The sequence below is a fragment of the Mytilus californianus genome, unplaced genomic scaffold, assembly GCF_021869535.1.
Source record: "Mytilus californianus isolate M0D057914Y unplaced genomic scaffold, xbMytCali1.0.p SCAF_9, whole genome shotgun sequence".
Classification (NCBI taxonomy): domain Eukaryota; kingdom Metazoa; phylum Mollusca; class Bivalvia; order Mytilida; family Mytilidae; genus Mytilus; species Mytilus californianus.
In genome coordinates this window covers 76,571,499-76,589,113 of record NW_026262745.1, presented here as the reverse complement: position 1 = coordinate 76,589,113, position 17,615 = coordinate 76,571,499, and the positions used below count along the sequence as shown (strand labels likewise).

The following is a 17,615-nucleotide window of genomic DNA, read 5'->3' as shown; positions in this document are numbered from 1 at the left end:
AGATATCGACAACATATTATTACTAAATTGTTAGTTGCGACATGTCGTAACACATACATTTTGGTTTAACGGTGCGTAGACATTAAATTAGAGTTTTCTCCCCTCTTGTATTTAAAAATACGCGTATGGTGATATAACTATTTAACCATATATAACTAAGACCTAGGGTGTTTTGATTAGAGGTCCTTGGTTTATGACCTTGAAATTGAGCTCAAGGTCATAGGTAAATTTGACGTTCTAGATTTTGACCTTTGCTTTTAACTCATATGTATACATGATAAAGCCATGGGACTTTTTGCATTAGGTTGCAAGCCATTTGACCTTGAAAAATCAAACCTGAAATGACCTTGTGTAAACCGGAAGTAGCTATTTTTTGTACTTATTTAATATAAAAGTATATAGAACCATATATTTTTGAAATCAGTGTCAAGTAAACATTCAAATTATACCGGAAGTAACATTTTTCAAACTGGAAGTAACAAATTATCTCTCTTATTTAAAAAAAAATGTAAAGAAACCATATATTTTTGGAATCAGCGTACAATAAGCTATCATTTGACGCTGGAAATGACATTTTAAACCGAATTTTAATATTTTTATATCAAAATAGATCTTTATGGGTGGAAAGACCTTCAATTGTTCTCTGAACAATTGGTTTTTAATTTTTTTTTTTTCTTCTGCATAATTTTTTTCTTGCGTAGTATTGCTGTTTCATAAGATGTCGCTTAGATATTTGGTATATGATATCGAACAGTTTATACGCTTTTAAAACTGACAACCACGTAACCAAATACCTTACGTTGTAAGAGTTATCTACCCAAACACTGTTTTTCTTGTGGCCACTACTCCTTCGCAACCGTAAAAGATTATGACAAATTTATTTTACTAAATTGCTCGTTACATCTTCAGGATGTTGAGTTTGGTTTTCACTGAAGCGTTCTGGAGACTCCATATGAGAGTTATTTCCCCTTATGCATTCGATATAAGTGATATGCATTTCTAACTAGTAAACCATAAGTGATAGAGACCTAGGGTTTTTTGATTTGAGGTCCTTAGTCCAAAAAAAAGAAAATTAGGTTAAGGTCAAAGGTCAAGGTCATATTCTAAATTTTGATTTTGGCTTATTTTCACTTGTTTTCAAAAACCGTATAAGATATTGACAACATATTATTACTAAATTGTTAGTTTCGAGATGTCGTAACACATACATTTTGATTTAAAGGGTGCGCAAACATTAAATTAGAGTTTTCTCTCCTCTTGTATTTAAAAATACGCGTATGGTGATATTACTCATTAACCATATATAACTAAGACCTAGGTTCTTTTGATTAGAGGTCCTTGGTTTGTGACCTTGAAATTGAAGTCAAGGTCAAAGGTTAATAGGACGTTCTAGATTTTGACCTTTGCTTTAAATTCATATTTATACATCATAAAGCCATAGGAACTGACATTTTAGACTGATTTTCAATATTTTTATATCAAAATAGATCTTTACTGGTGGAAAGACCTTCAATTGTTCTGTGAACAATTGGTTTTTAATTATTATTTTTTTATCTTCCGCCTAATTCTTTTCTTGCGTAGTTTTGTTGTTTCATAAGATGTCGCTTAGATATTTGGAATATGATATCGTATAGTTTATACGCTTTTAAAACTGACAACTGCGTAACCAAATACCTAACGTTGTAAGAGTTATCTCCCCAAACACTGTTTTTCTTGTGGCCACTACTCCTTCGCAAATGTAAAAGATTACGACAAATTTATTTTACCAAATTGCTCGTTACATCTTCAGGATTAGGATTTTTATTTTGACCGAAGCTATCTGGAGACTCCTTATGAGAGTTATCCCCCCTTATGTATTTGATATAAGTGATATGCGTTTCTAACTGGTAAACCATAAGTGATATGAGCCTAGGGTCTTTGGATTTGAGGTCCTTGGCCCAAAAAAAAAGGAAATTAGGTCAAGGTCAAAGGTCAAGGTCATATTCTAAATTTTGATTTTGGCTTATTCTCACTTCTTTTCAAAAACCGTATAACATATCGACATCTTCTTTTTACTAAATTGTTAGTTGCGACATGTCGTAACTTATAAATTTTGGTTGAAAGGGTGCGTAGACAATAAATGGGAGTTTTCGCCCATCTTATATTTAGAATTATGCGTTAAGTGGTATAACTCATTAACCAAACATATTAAAGACCTAGGGTCTTTTGATTTGAGGTCCTTAGTTTGTGACCTTGAAATTGAAGTCAGGTCATAGGTTAAAAGGACGTTCTAGATTTTGACCTTTGCTTTAAATTCATATTTATACATCATAAAGCCATAGGAACTGACATTTTAGATCGATTTTTAATATTTTAATATCAAAATAGATCTTTACTGGTGGAAAGACCTTCAATTGTTCTGTGAACAATTGGTTTTTAATTGTGTTAGTTTGTGTTCCGGTTTTTCTGGGTCAACAAAATTAACAGAAGTGTAAATGCTACATGTTAAGAAAGATGGTAAGAGAAATTCGTTACACAGTGTGATTGTGACCTTTTACGATATATATATGATGTCAATAAATATTTCACTAGGACACTGTATAACTAATAATGTCGATAGATTTGAAAATGTAAATAGATCATGAGGGTTTTTAATTTTCGTCTTAATTTCATTACATAACAAAACAAAAATGGTTATCTCTTCTTTGTTTAAGATGGAAGACGATACCAATAGTTTCTTTTGATCAATGAGTCCAAAGAAATGAAGACACATAACGAACCATAGGAAATCGCATGTGATCAGGACGGACATTTCATCTTTTACAATGTTTAACATTAACAACTTCTGTACTCTATTTGTGACATGTTTACCTATTATAACGGTTTATTTTGTTCACACATAGTTGTCAATATAATGGAATTTGATGCGACTGTCATACAAGTGAGAGGTTTATCCGCTTTAAAACCAGTTTTAATTCACCATTTTCTCCATAAGAAAATGCCTGTACGTTGTCAGGAATATGACAGTTGTTATCCGTTCGTTTGATGTGTTTGAGCTTTTGATTTTGCCATTTGATTCGGGATTTTCCTTTTTGAATTTTCCTCGGAGTTCAGTATTTTTGTGATTTTATTTTCCACTAATTAGGCAACATTCCAAGTAGGATATAGGTCTCCAAGTTGATAAGATATCACAAGTGTTGTATTAAACTAATAACTAAACAAGATGACATTAGACAGGTGATTTATCATTTCGAGTGCAAAATCTTATTCAAGTAAATCATTTCTTAAAGTATTGAACAGATTAAAGCATAAAATGCCTGGACAAGTATTTGATTTTAAACAAAACAAATCTTTTTATAAAAACAAATATTTTCACAAGTATTTGATTCTTTTTGATGAGTAGGTCCGAATTGATCCAAAATATAAATATGGACGACAATGCCACTGTATGTTTAAAATAAAACAAATCTTTTTATAAAAACAAATATTTTCATTAAAATAACAAAAGCTTATAGTGTATAAAAATGATTTTCGAAATTATCAGAATTCAGTCATTTTATATGGACAAGTATATGACCAAACTCATATAGCAAATATTGCCATGATTTAAATAATATGTCTATAGTTCACTGCACATCGTACGATGGCTGCATTTTAATAAGCTACCTGTTTGATTTTTCGAAAATTGATATATATGTTACCGTTAGCGATATCAATACAGTAACTATCAAAGTATGGATTCAAAGTCAAGGTAAGATAAAGGTATTATGTCCTTCCAAATATAATCGTATTTTTTTTGTACATGACGACTATACTCTGAACAATTTAAACGGACAAAATTTATTACTTATTGCTGAAGTAATGTATCTCAATAAAATTTAAAATACATTCCTGTTAATACATGTGCTTATGGACGTTTATATTTGACTTTTTTGAGTTTTAATCAATCGTTTAAAAAAAGATATAGTTAAGCATTTACCATGTTTACGTCTTGGATACTCAATTATACCAAATGTATATACATGTATATTTGTTGGCATATCCAAGTCGATATATACATGTATATCATTTCGATTTTTCATTCATATGAGGTAGAATTCATACAAGAGGTTAATATTATTTATAAATTACAATTTCCGCCATACAGATGGTGTTCTCTCACTTAATAAATAAAAGTTTTTAACACGATTCACCAGCGCCTGCATATGAAGTATAAAGGTTAAAAAGCAGGTTGAAAAACGATATGTGTACATTGTTGGTTCACCAAAACAAATGCATTGTCAATATCAAAACAGAAAAAGTTCGACGAGCCTAGCTTTTCTCCTTGGTTGGAAAGCTAATGATAAAAAAATCAAACATTTGTCGACAATGGCAATTTATTTTAGTGTACCTGTAGTGTATTCCTACTAAATGAACTTATTTGATCTACCTGTGAAGTGGATGAATGGTTCCGAAATTATTTACCTAATATTACTGTTCAATATCCATTTAAATCATACTATATGCAATCATTAGGTTGTCTGCTAATACAATTACGGGATATGTATTAGATACAATACAAAGGTAACAAAGAAACAGGCCGGTAACAACCGTTGCCGGATAGTTTTTCTGCACGAGTAGTCAGGTCAAGGTCCGGGGCGATAGCAGAAAAACTATACGGCAGGTTGTTTCCGGCCTGTTTTTTTGTTACCTTTGTTTTGTATCTGACCTGTACGACGTTTCAAGAAAGAAGTAGTACATTTTGGATTTAGAAGAGGTAGCAAAACTAAAGATATCAGAAACTTAAATGGTCATATACCAGTTAATGTACGTTACAGTTTAAACATATACTTTCTTCACTTCCCTACAGCCAAGAGTTTTTTTTCACAAAAAAATCAAGAATCTATTAACTTTATGAAAAGAACAATTTCAAGTAAAAGGTGAATGTTGTACACATTGGAGACTTTTTAAAATGCAACTTCGCAAGTGAGTAATGTATTAAAAAGATTTCAGAGGTAAGCAAGCTTCCATTTGATTTTAATTGGGGAAAAACGGAAAATGGGGTGGGGGGTGAAATGAATTTAAAATAAACATGCTTCATCTTTTTTGGTTGAAAATTTCAGGATTTGTCATTCCATCCCACCCTCCCATTCCTCTTTAAAAAAAATCGTTCGTTTGCCGCCAAATAAACGAACTAGTATATATGATGTGTATAAATATAAATGTATCAAAATAATGAATTTACTATCTCATTAGTGAATGATGTGAAAAAAATGGATTTTGTCTTGTTCATTATTAGATATATATGGGCATATATTTTGGATTTTTTTTTTAAGTTCAGTTTTTTTTTTATTCCTCTGATAGTGCTGATCATGATAACAAACACGTGTCACTATATGATCCAATCGCAGCTTACCGTCCAAAATTGATGACATAAGTTGGAAGATCATCTTCAAGATTTGCTGCATATTTGAACATGTATTATGTTCCATGAACACTTTTTATCTATAAGACCAATTGTGCATTGGTGAGTTGATAGGGATTTTACCTTTTGATTAGATTTGATATTTTTATATATATTTCCTTTCTTTTTTATTGGTGTATAATACCGCAGTCACACTAGGCCACGATTGCACTACGATCTATGAAAAAAATTAAAATTTTGACAATCGTAGTGCGATCGTGTAGATCGCAGTAAGGTCGTGGTACGGTCGAGGTACAGTCGCGGGTAGGTCTTCATGATCGTGATGAGCGTGGCCAACTTTGAACATGCTTAAAAGAATAGTGGTGCGGTCGTGTCGAAATCAGGTCGTAGTAGAAGCGTAGTGAGAGCGCAGTAAGGTCGTGGTAAGATCGCAAAGGTCGCTGTACTATCGTGGCGAGAGCGTAGCGAAAGCGCGATTCTAGTCGGAGAGACTTCTCTACGATCTCACAGCGACGTTTCCACGACCTCACTACGACCATCACGTTTTCACCGCGACCCAACCACGCTTCTAGTACGACTATACCATGTTTATACCACGCTGTTGAAGACCTAAATACGATTTTAGCACGCTCATCCCGTCCTCATCACGCTCTTCTTACGACTTGACTACGCACATACTACGACCATTTCGAGTTCTAGTCATTTTCATTGTCATTGTCACATAAAATATATAAAAGCTCTGGTTTTGTTTGAAACATTAATTTCAATTGAACCATGGAACCATGGAACACAAGACCATGTACATGTTGTAATGCTTCTACAATAATTAACACAGATACAAAATCTTAACGAACAGGCCATGATAATGTTATTGAGCGAGCGAAGGAGAAGAAGAAGTTTTAGACGGCGCAGGTCCTGTTGGGTTCATCCTTGGTTATCAACCAAAAGGAGACTCCAGTTTGGTCATTATGATCAGTTGATGAACGAGCTACGAATTAATTTGATCTTGATGGACCAGCAATACGTTGTGATTCATGTTGGATTGGTTGGTACGACATTTTTACTGGATCAGGATTCGTATCAGAGGCCCATCTTTCGATACCGCTACCCCTACCACTACGCCCACGAGTTCTGGTAGATTTTGGTAGGATGACTGTGTTGTTTCCATGAAATCTACGTATTAATGAGAAATAGATGGAATAGAACAGTTTTATATGGAATTTCACGTTATTGCTGAGAGCGTAGTAAGATCGCGCTATACACGTGGTATGATCCTAGTATGGTCGTGGTAAGAGCTTGCTATAATCGCAGTAGAAGCGTGGATAGATCGTATTACTCGGATATGGTCGTAGTGAGAACGTGATGGGCGTAGTAAGATCGTGATAATCGTAGTGAGGTCGCAGAATAAGATAGGTGAAAGCGTGGTATAAACGTAGCGGGATCGTTGTAGAAGCGTAAAGAGGTCGCAATAGAATCGTGAAAACAACGAAAATTTACATTCTCTTGCCGCTCATACTGCGACCTCACCACGATCTGAATTAATTTTAGATCGCGGTGAGTGTGGTGCGATCGTGGTCTAGTGTGACTGGGGCTTTAACGTTGGTACCAGCTTTAATTTCTTTACTTTCAGCATTGTTCAGAATACTATTCATGTCCATATATTGAAAAAACACAGTTACGGACCAACCATTTAGCTTCAAAAAAGGGTTATGTTCTTTTCTGAGTAAGAAAATTATTTAGTTTTTTCAACGCTATCACACATTTTTTTTTTCGTAATAAGCACTATTATATACGGTATTCGAACAATCAGGAATCAGAAAATTATTTTGTCATCTGCTTGACCACATTATATTTTTTCTCATAAAATTGGGGATAAAAATATTTTTTAAGAGAAAAATCATAACCCCTCTTTTGAAGTTAAATGGTCAATCCCTTAGTGTACTGATATGAAGATTCATTTACTGGAATTGTTTTGAATACACTATTTATTGATGCTAAAGAAAATATTTTAATAAAAAAGTTCGAATCTAATTGCAACTTAAAGTGCCCATGATCTCACTGATCATGCACGGGTGATTCTATTCATAAAAAGAGTCCGGTAACAACTAAAAAGTGTCCGTGTATCACCTTAAAAGAGTCCGTGTAACACCCGTTAAAGTACTGTTTTTCTATAGCTCTGCTGGGGGCAAAGTCGTACAAGACAATTTGTCGGAATTAAAGTCGCATCTTTTAGCCATTTACATTCAGAAGGATTTCTTTTTTTCAACTATATCGACCTGTTTCAAACAATTCAAAAAATTGAGTGCATTTATCTAAATTGATTCATGAACTTTACGTTCATCTTACATTTTTTATATGCAAAAATATAAATTAGATATTGAAAAGTATTTCCTCAATGTCGTGAACAGTGGTAAAGTTTGAAAAGTCATTGAACAAATTAGTTTAAGATAGATATTGCCTATTGTTTGGACACGAAAAACAAAATTATTATACAATTTGCGTGTATATATGTTTTCCAACTTCTAACATCTCACAATAAATGTTTTTTAAATCAAAACGGAATTTATACCCTAAAATAACTGTAAAAAATGAACTTATGCACATAAGGTTTACGAGCTTTCAAATCTTCTAATCTGTTGGCAAGTCTTTATAATCATGGGAACATTCCAACAGAACAATAAAGAATTGGTTGTTTGCCCATGTGGATACCAAAATTTCAAATATAATCATTTTTAGTTTGTCATTTCTCTTATATTCTGAAGTGACTGTAAACGTTACTAAGGGAGGGACGAAAGATACCAGAGGGACAGTCAAACTCATAGATCGAAAACAAACTGACAACGCCATGGCCAAAAATAAAAAGACAAACAGACAAATAATAGTACAGATGACACAACATAGAAAACTAAAGACTAAGCAACACGAACCCTACCAAAAACTGGGGGTGATCTCAAACTATACTTATACTAAGATGATAGAGTAAAGACATTTGTTTCCTTCGGAGGCAGAGATACTTAAAAACAATTTATGGAATGCATTGAATTTAATATTTGTCAACTTTTCAAAACTAATAGACAAAACATCCGGCTTGTGATGGCGAGATATGACGATGCTTCTATTCAACTGATGACAAAACGTTAAACTATGGGGTTTCTATTATTAAAACGACGAGATATATTCATATATCACATACGAATATTTAGATAATTGCGAGTTTATTATTAATAAATTAAATTTACAATCGATTTTCCTACTTAAAAACTATTATTTTACTCCAAATTTAACCAAATGGCTCCGCTGTGAAAGCCTCACTGTGACTTTGGGATGCAGAACCGTAATAAAAGCGCTGTTTCTCTGCATTTTGTATGTTGTTTTTGTGCATGTACTGATTTTGTGTCATGAATGGATACCCATATCCTTTGTTTTTTTTTTTCTACTGAGTGATGCTACTTATATTATAGGAGATTATTTTTTTTAAACAAGATTTATATTTATGGAGATCATTTAAGTGAATATATTATCATTATCTATTTTAGAAATATCTGGTGAATATGGACAAGATTGGCAAAAAAATAAACAACTGGCAACTACCAGTTTTTGCTTTGGGTCCGCATGAACAGGATTTGGATGCATTGATACGTGGAAGCTGGTTTTCCAGTTGTATGAATATAAACGACACAGAATGGGAGAAACACTGCGAAACAACCGATGAAGTATTAAGATGTGTAATGACACATGTCAAGAAATTTGCAAATGAAAATTTTGAAGGTCTTATCATCAATGATGACGTAGTCCGATTTGGAAGTTCGAGGGATGGGTTAAAGGTCATCGATGCTTTAGAGTTTGATTGCATACTTTTGTTTGATATAAGTGGAATGATAGTGTCGAAAGAGTTGGCAAGATATAATTCCTCTGAGGAAATTCTTGGCATGATGAAACTTTGTGTCAATAATGCTAAATATCTTATATCAAGATTTCCTTGGATAGAAAAGACAGAAATATTTAAAAAGTTTGCAAATGGAAAGTACTTCTTAAACACAAAAAACTTGCAGGAGAAAGTTTTCAAATCTATAATTGACAAAACACGAAAAGTGATAAATGACCAATTACATGATATACACAGTCCTTTTTTTATTCGCCGTACCTCAAAACCCCCTACATTTGATATCAACATAACGCTAAACAAAGAAAAAGATATTACTGATCTTCGTGACGACATCAGATTGGTACAAGGGGTGCATGTGGCAATAGAGTCCGATAAAAAACCAAGCCTTGATATTGATTTTGTCCCAGCATTTCATTTACGGAATGATCGTGTTCCCAACCCATATACTGAAAAATTACCTCATGGATTTGGAATTGAACAAATGAACTGTCAAGTTTATGCTGTAATGAAGTGGGCACATCGCAGCACAGAAGCCTCCTCAACGTTTGACAGTGATTGTTTATGGAGAGAATGTACGTCTGGATATGAAAAACAGATACTTGATATTTGTAGACGAAACAACAGTCAAAGATACCTTATGACTGCTTGTCGTTTGCTGAAATCGTATGTAGCCAATCAGCATAAAACAAATCAGATAAGATCAGTTGCTGCATCTCAACATTTAAAGACTATTTGTTTCTACTGCGTTACTTTTCTTACAACACCAAGCGACCATAATTCACTATCTGGTTTGAAAGAGGCTCTAGGATATTTTCTCTTTTTTCTTGGTCTATGCATAGAAAGCAAAAACCTGCCTCATTTCTTCTTTGGAAATCCATGGTTATGCACTCACTTTCCTCATAGCTCGTTTGGGCATGGTCAAAAACAGAAGAACCTTTATAGCTCTGTTAAATGGGAAACCTATAGACAAGCTTCATTAAGCTATACAAATATGCTAGATGATTTGAAAGGACTTTATACTGAGTCTTGTCAGCTAGATACTTATCGCATAGAACAATTCAAAGAACATTTGGGTTTGAAACACACCTACAGAAAGCCAAAATTTGAACTAATTACTAGTAAATTATATTCAGTATGGGAATTATGCATTTGCTTAACTATACTCATGCTGAAATTAAAAACATTTATTTACTTAACAATACTATTACCTTTCATCATAGCTATTACAATGACCTACATTCTCTCTTGTTCTCTTACTGTTCTGTTATTTCTTTTGCTTGTTCATTGTTATTCATTTGACTTGTTCACTTTCATGTTTTGGACTTTTTCTGTGTTATCTTTTGTCATTTTATTTGAACCAATTACTAGTACATTATATTCAGTATGGAAATTATGTATTTGCTTAACTATACTTATTCTCAAATTAAAAACATTTATTTACTTTACAATACTATTACCATTCATCATAGCTATTACAATGACCTACATTCTCTCTTGTTCTCTTACTGTTCTGTTATTTCTTTTGCTTGCTCATTGTTATGCATTTAACTTGTTCACTTTCGTGTTATGGACTTTTTCTATGTTATCTTTCGTCATTTTATACTCTAATAGGGTATAGTATATGCCCTCATACATGTTTTAAGCGCAAAAATGTGATGTGTTTATTAAAAAAGATATAAAATTTGAAACAATTAGTTTTATGCCACCATGTCCGGGAAATGATATATTTCAAAGTTTCCCCGTCAGTTATTCGCTTTTTTTTCTTCCTGACTTAAGATATTACACCTGTAATCGTATTTTATGTAGATAAAGTATTCGTGTCGGAGTGACTGCAGATCTTGGTTTCAATAACCGTAAAAATAACTGTCAAGCAATAACGGCTGTATAGCAATTGATTCACATGGTTTTCGTCTGGTTGAGCACACTAAAGAATGTTCTAGAGAAAGTGAGCTTAATATCTATAAATTGATATTACAATTCTAAATATATTTATTTTCGATATTGTTCAACATTTAGTTACTTTAAAACTCAAAAATCTAAAAATTAAGATTCCTGAGACTGTATTGATAGGAAAACACCTACCATTGTCCGTGAGATAATTTTATCATATCTTTGTTAACTGATCAGACATAGTTTACGATTAATTAACATAAGGACAATCTTTTTGAATTTTTATTACTGATTTGTTGTCACCTATCAGAGTCATCACAAGGCATAACAAAAGAACTTAGTTGAAGGCCCTACAGTGACCAATAGTTGATTATTTCTGTGTCATTTGGTCTCTTGTGCAGCATTGTCTCATTGGCAATCATACCACATCTTCTTTTTTTATGCATATACTATATGATATGGGATGATTAAACTAATTAAAAAGTAAATAGATATAAAAAGATGTGGTATGAGTGCCAATGAGACAACTCTCGATCCAAGTCACAATTAATAAAAGTAAACCATCATAGGTCAAAGTCCGGTCTTCAACACGGAGCCTTGGCTCACACCGAACAGCAAGCTATAAAGGGCCCCAAAAATTACTAGTGTAAAACCATTTACAATGGAAAACCAACGGTCTAATCTATATAAAAAACGAGAAACGAGAAACACTTATGAACCACAGGTGCAAACAATTGCAGCGGGTTTAAACGTGTTAATGGTACCAAACCTCCAACCTTATCTGAAACAATAGGGTAACATCACAACAAAGAAAGACACACTATAAAATATCAATTGAAATGGCTTAACTCAATCAAAAGACATATTAACACAAGTGAACATACACTGAACGAATAAATTTGATCTATGATACAATGTAAATACAAAATCAATAAAATAAGGGATGAATAATTAAAGTAACAGTATTATCCCAGTCAACAGACTAACAGTGGGCCAACGTTGGCAAATTGTCGGTTCGTTGGACGATCGTTGGTGTTGACTGCACAACATTAGCCCAACGTTGGCAAATTGTCGGTCCGTTGGTCGCAAATTGATGTTGGCTGCACATCATTGACCCAACGTTGACAAATTGTCGGTCCGTTGGTCGTACGTTGGTGTTGACTGCACAACATTGATCCGACGTTGGCCTGCTGTTGTAAATCCATATTATTATCTCGTGTTGGTTATAAATAATCGGGCTAATGTTGGCATTATGTTAGTAGCAACATAGGGCCGATATGAAATTTTGTTAATAAAAATTGATTATGAAATATTTTACGCTTTATTTCTCTTGGGAGGCGGATAATTTCGTTTGCTGCATGCTTTATGAAAAGTTACTGTTATACCGAAAGTGTTTATCAACTGAAACTACATTTACAACTCTATGTTGGGCCAATGCTGGGCCAACGTTGATCATATATTATACTCTGTATATAAGCCAGGTAAAATTTATACTGTTTATTGCAATCATTATTTATTATAAATTTATTCATTAAACTTTGTGAAACATAATAATTTAGCAATTATATACAGAGTGATATTTGATACAGCCAGTCTGTTAATCAAGCACATTCTGATAAGGTTGACCATATGTTTAACAAATTTCAAAGATAGTTGCTATGGTAATTAAGTTTATAGGAAATCTGAGTTAATGTAATGGGATGGTCACTTTTGTGGTTATTTCCTGTAACAGTTGTGTATTTGTAAGAAAGCAATGAAACGAAGAAAACAATGGAGAAAATCATATCATTTGAGGTTCAAAGAGAAAGAAAGTAACATGTAAGTTGTAACTTTAAAAAATCTGATATATATACAATTATGAATGACAAATACAATATGATTTTTTTATTCTGAGGGATGTTGTTCAAAATTAAAATTTCTAATTTCTATCATTTTAAAATGTTGATCTTGAAGTTTATACGTTTCGGGCGAAATATTTTCTAGATTTTAAATCATTTCAATCCTTTTAAATAATCATGAAATATTTGCCACTGAACATTAGTATCTTCAAACAAATTGTAAATTACCAATAGTTTAATATTTTATTTCTGAAATCTATAACGATAACATTTATTACCATTACTGAAGTTAATGGAAAAAATCAGTCGTAAGATGTACCTTGTTCCGTAATGTTTCAGAAATGTGGTATAATGATTTCTACTTCATTGAAATATAAATGAATTTGTTAGTTTTACTATTTCTAAATCGCATGCAAACATATACGATATAATTGTGAAACCTGATCATATACACACTTGCATGTGTAACAGTGTTTTAGATATCAAATAGAGTATTTATTTCTTAATCTTATTTCTTAATCTTATCTAAATTCATTGCAAGAATGTTGTAATTTATATATAATTATAAGGACTCGGCTAAATTTAGTTTTTTGTCCTCGGCAAAACTTTTGCAAAAATGGATATGTGAATAGTTTATAGGAGTAAATATCAGTCACAAAAAGCTGACGCTTGAAATATAAAAAAATAGAGGGGATGTAAAAAAAAAGACTATACCACACATACGGATATTTATAAAAGAAAAAGACTATAAAGATTATTGTCTGAATAACTTGAAGGAGCTTTTCTTTTTAATATACAATTTTACATTTTAATATAAATTTATAGGTCAGGTATTTGAGTACTACAGAAGACAAAATAAATCAGAATGAAAAAGGAAAAAAACTAGGAATAATAGGAATTATTGACAACATCCTGGCTAGAAAATGCATGGGAATGGGGATGGGAAAAAATGCATTCTACCATTTGAAAGCCCAGAATGAATAACTTTAAGAAAGTAAGTTAACATAATAGCCATCATTTATGCTTTATTCGGATTCGAATTTCCCAGATATACATGCATAAATAGTTTAATACTACCGTGAAGGCTAGTGTATTTAGATTTGACTTTGTATTTTTTTTTCAACTAGTTTTATTTATTTACTTAGAACGTTTTTTGACAAAGTTTACTGTATCCATTTCTACACTCAATTGTCCTGCTTAACCTAGCTAGCAAGGTGAAGTCTAGCCATTATGGTAGAGCATGCAATATGATTTTTTCCTTGGCTTGTATAGGCTAGGGAAAATATTTAAAACAGAGTATTTTTTCTAACTATTGCAATGCGCCAGGACACCGGAAACAATGATTTTTTTGTCTTTTTTTTTTTTTTTTTAGGAGGATTTAATATATTCTAAATATACATACATTGAGTACTCATTCATTCATAACTTTATTACAGAGGCAGTGAAATAACTTTTATGAAGATATGCTAAACTGGATAAAGGATTTAATATAAGACGGAGCCAGAAATAGTGACAAAACAAAGTGTAGCAGAAAACAAAAGGAACACTCTTGTGAATAAAAACCATGTTGGAATACAGAACTAGAAAAATAGCTGTATAAAATGAACTATTAATGCCTTCATACAGAGCTTGGATATTTCTACATAAACTGTAATGATATTATACAAATGGAATTAATGAATTATCATGAATAGGCTTTATAATTTTCATTCTAGATCTGATTTAGCAACGTATAGATACAAAAAAAGATTTTTATAAACTTTGCTGGTTGTCTAGCTAATAATAAATTATATTTAATCATACATTTGTATTTACATTATTTAAGAAAATTAGGTAACATGGATATGTTGATTGAATTCATTCAAATATGGGTAAAATTCAGAAGTACAATTCCTGGAGAGACTGATTGGTTGTTGGTTACTGAAACGTCCATTGACAAATATTTCATGCATGTTCAGGGAGATAGAGAGAAAGTGGCAAAATACAAAATTTTCGGGTAGTATAAAAGACACAACATGGTATAGTGGATCTAAAAAACGCAATAATTGCAACATTTTAAAAAATAATACTTTCGCCATTTTGAACGGATGTAAGAACCAGGAATTATTACAGTTGTTGCCTGGAAGGAATTTTAGTATCCTTCATATGGATAAAAAAAAGTTTACAGATTGAACCAACGGAGTGCCAACGTTTGCTAACAGTTTGTATTACTACGTTGGCCCAACGTTTGTTCAACATCGGCAAGTATTATTCCATCATTGGACCAACGTTGGGCCAATGTATTGTATAAAACCTTAACAATGTTGTGCCAACGGTTTAGTCATCACGTTGGGCCAACATAGGGCCACTTTGCACTTATACATTGGGCCAACGTTCAAAAACAACGTTGGGCCAATGCATGTAGATACGTTAGGCCAACGTTGTGCAAACGTACCAATGTTGTCTGGGATACAGCTGTGAAATGTTAAACAATTTCAGAAAAACAACAATAACATTGAACAAAAATCCGCCATTTACAATAATATTATACACAGGTAAATGAAAATATTTTTGTTGTTAGGTATACAGTTAAAATAGAGAAAGGAAACTTTTTACAAAATAAATAATTTTGATGTTCATAGTACAAAGAAGTGAAAATTTATAGTAATACCAAATACTTATCAAAGCTGGTATATAGACACGATATTACCCTGAATAAGTAAACATTAAATAACAAAAAAGCATTACAAATAGTATCAACAGGTCAAATTAACAGAAACGTACGATTTGAGGGTACTCGCAGTGTTCTTTTAGCTTAAGTGTTTCAAAGTTTCTGACATGGTATTTTTCTGTTCAAAATCTTTCCAATTATCGGATCATTATTATAGTGGAGTGACATTAACCCTAAAATCTGAAATTATTAACTACACCAAAAACGAGGCTGATAAGCTGTTGAAAAATATTCGTATTGTGAAATTTCCGACAAATGTAGTTCAACGGTAATAGAAGGATCATTTTGTATTTTTCAAGAAGTCAGCATTAATGCATATCCTGTCTCTGAACTGAGACTACTATAACACAGAGATTGGTCACTTCCCGTACTGACCAGTCAAACAGTAATTAATTGTAAGTCTTCGATCACGTGACTCGGCACGTGACTCGCAATGATTGACAAGAAGGATTCGACCGCCATTTTTGACAGCGAAAGAGAAAATAATAATTAACAAATGTGGATTTATAAAGAGTGTTATGTTCCGGTAAGTGTGAATATAAGATTTGACATGTTCATAAATGTTGGTTTATAAGCACTTTAAATAAAATAAGTGCAGTTATAGACTTGAATTTACCGACCAAACCGGAAAGTAACCTCGAGTTATTACCAGTCCGTGGGACAGGGTCAATGAGCAACTCACCCATAACTTACATTCAGATGAACAATCTGTTTTCCGGATAATGTATGTGCAAGCCTTAGTAATTAACCGATGTAATGATGTAAAATTTGTAATTATATGAAATTCCAATTTTTCTGTATCAGTAAGTTCCCGCTGCAGAACTGAGAAACACACGAGACAAGTTGCACACACACAACATGAGGAATGATAGGTGAATTTGTATTGTTAGTGAAAGAAATTTAGATTTATATTTGGTTCCCTTGATAATATATATGCAGTCTATACATGCTAGTATAATAATATTATGCAATGAAAATGTGTCACCATGTGAAATACCAGTACATCATGAGTTCCTAAATAGACGTATTTTTTTTAAATAATTGACCCAAACATGATGTAAAAAGTACATGCACCTTTGGTCTGCATCCTTTATCAGTTTAACTATTTTGATCCATATTGAAATGATTGGTCAATTACTGCTGAGTCTCAAGTCTCAGATTACTGTCTTAAAAATTAATGAATTGCCTGTGCTATAAACTTGACAAACATTATTTCTTTTTATTTATAATATATTCTTTATTGTAGGAATACCCCCCAGAAAGAAATCACGCATTAGAAGAAGGGAGAAGTACTACAGGAGAAAATGACTTTTTTTAGTATTTTTTTTAATTTCATTGAATTTGTCATGCTTGTCTTACATGGAGAAATAAATATTTAAGTCTTTGAATATACATTTTTATTATTATATACATTAAAACTAAGACAGGAATGCAGAAATTCACTACATTGTGTAACACGCTCAGTTTGGATAACAGTTCAATGAAAGAAAAAAAAACAAGTAACCGCACATCTTTATAAATTAAAGGAATAGCCACTTGAAGCAAACTTTAAGGAGATTTTTATATATTTTTGCTAATGATCATCAGACAACTCCTTTAGTCCAAATGAAGTTCAATGAAGTGGATGTAAGTTATTGGAATGCACCGTAATTACCTTCAACAATGAGAAAACCTATAACGTGCAGTCAGCTTCAAAAGTCCCCGACATGGAAAATATATAACAATTCACTAGAGAAAACAAAGTGTCTACAATAACAAAGCAATTTACGAAAATTCAAATATGACGGACATGAACCAACAGCAACCACTGAATTACAGGCTCCTGACTTGAGACGGGCACATAAAGAATGACAATGTTAAATATTTTTAGGCGTTCATCACCACCACTAGCATGGGACATTGGTGTAA

The 17,615-nt window shown here is 32.5% G+C and overlaps 1 protein-coding gene and 2 long non-coding RNA genes across 5 annotated transcripts; all 3 read left to right on the top strand.

Moving 5' to 3' along the window:
• Positions 1-3,650: 3,650 nt before the first annotated feature.
• LOC127714201 (uncharacterized) lies at positions 3,651-10,887 on the top strand. 2 transcript variants are annotated; one of them, XM_052220226.1, is made up of 2 exons: positions 3,651-3,730; positions 8,920-10,887. In XM_052220226.1, exon 2 carries the CDS (start codon positions 8,935-8,937, stop codon positions 10,885-10,887), a length of 1,953 nt encoding a protein of 650 aa, XP_052076186.1. In that variant the 5' UTR covers positions 3,651-3,730; positions 8,920-8,934. The 2 variants fall into 2 exon arrangements, with proteins under 2 accessions (XP_052076186.1, XP_052076185.1); XM_052220225.1 differs by lacking the exon at positions 3,651-3,730 and adding an exon at positions 4,557-4,785.
• A 1,817-nt stretch (positions 10,888-12,704) lies between these two features.
• On the top strand, positions 12,705-14,799 carry LOC127714216 (uncharacterized). Of its 2 annotated transcripts, XR_007987625.1 has the most exons (3): positions 12,705-12,977; positions 13,823-13,991; positions 14,434-14,799. It is a non-coding gene; the product is annotated as an uncharacterized LOC127714216 (long non-coding RNA). The 2 variants fall into 2 exon arrangements; XR_007987624.1 differs by lacking the exon at positions 12,705-12,977 and having other exon boundaries at positions 13,701-13,991.
• Positions 14,800-16,039: 1,240 nt separating this feature from the next.
• On the top strand, positions 16,040-17,095 carry LOC127714213 (uncharacterized). Its single transcript, XR_007987622.1, has 2 exons — positions 16,040-16,233; positions 16,954-17,095. It is a non-coding gene; the product is annotated as an uncharacterized LOC127714213 (long non-coding RNA).
• Positions 17,096-17,615: the final 520 nt, after the last annotated feature.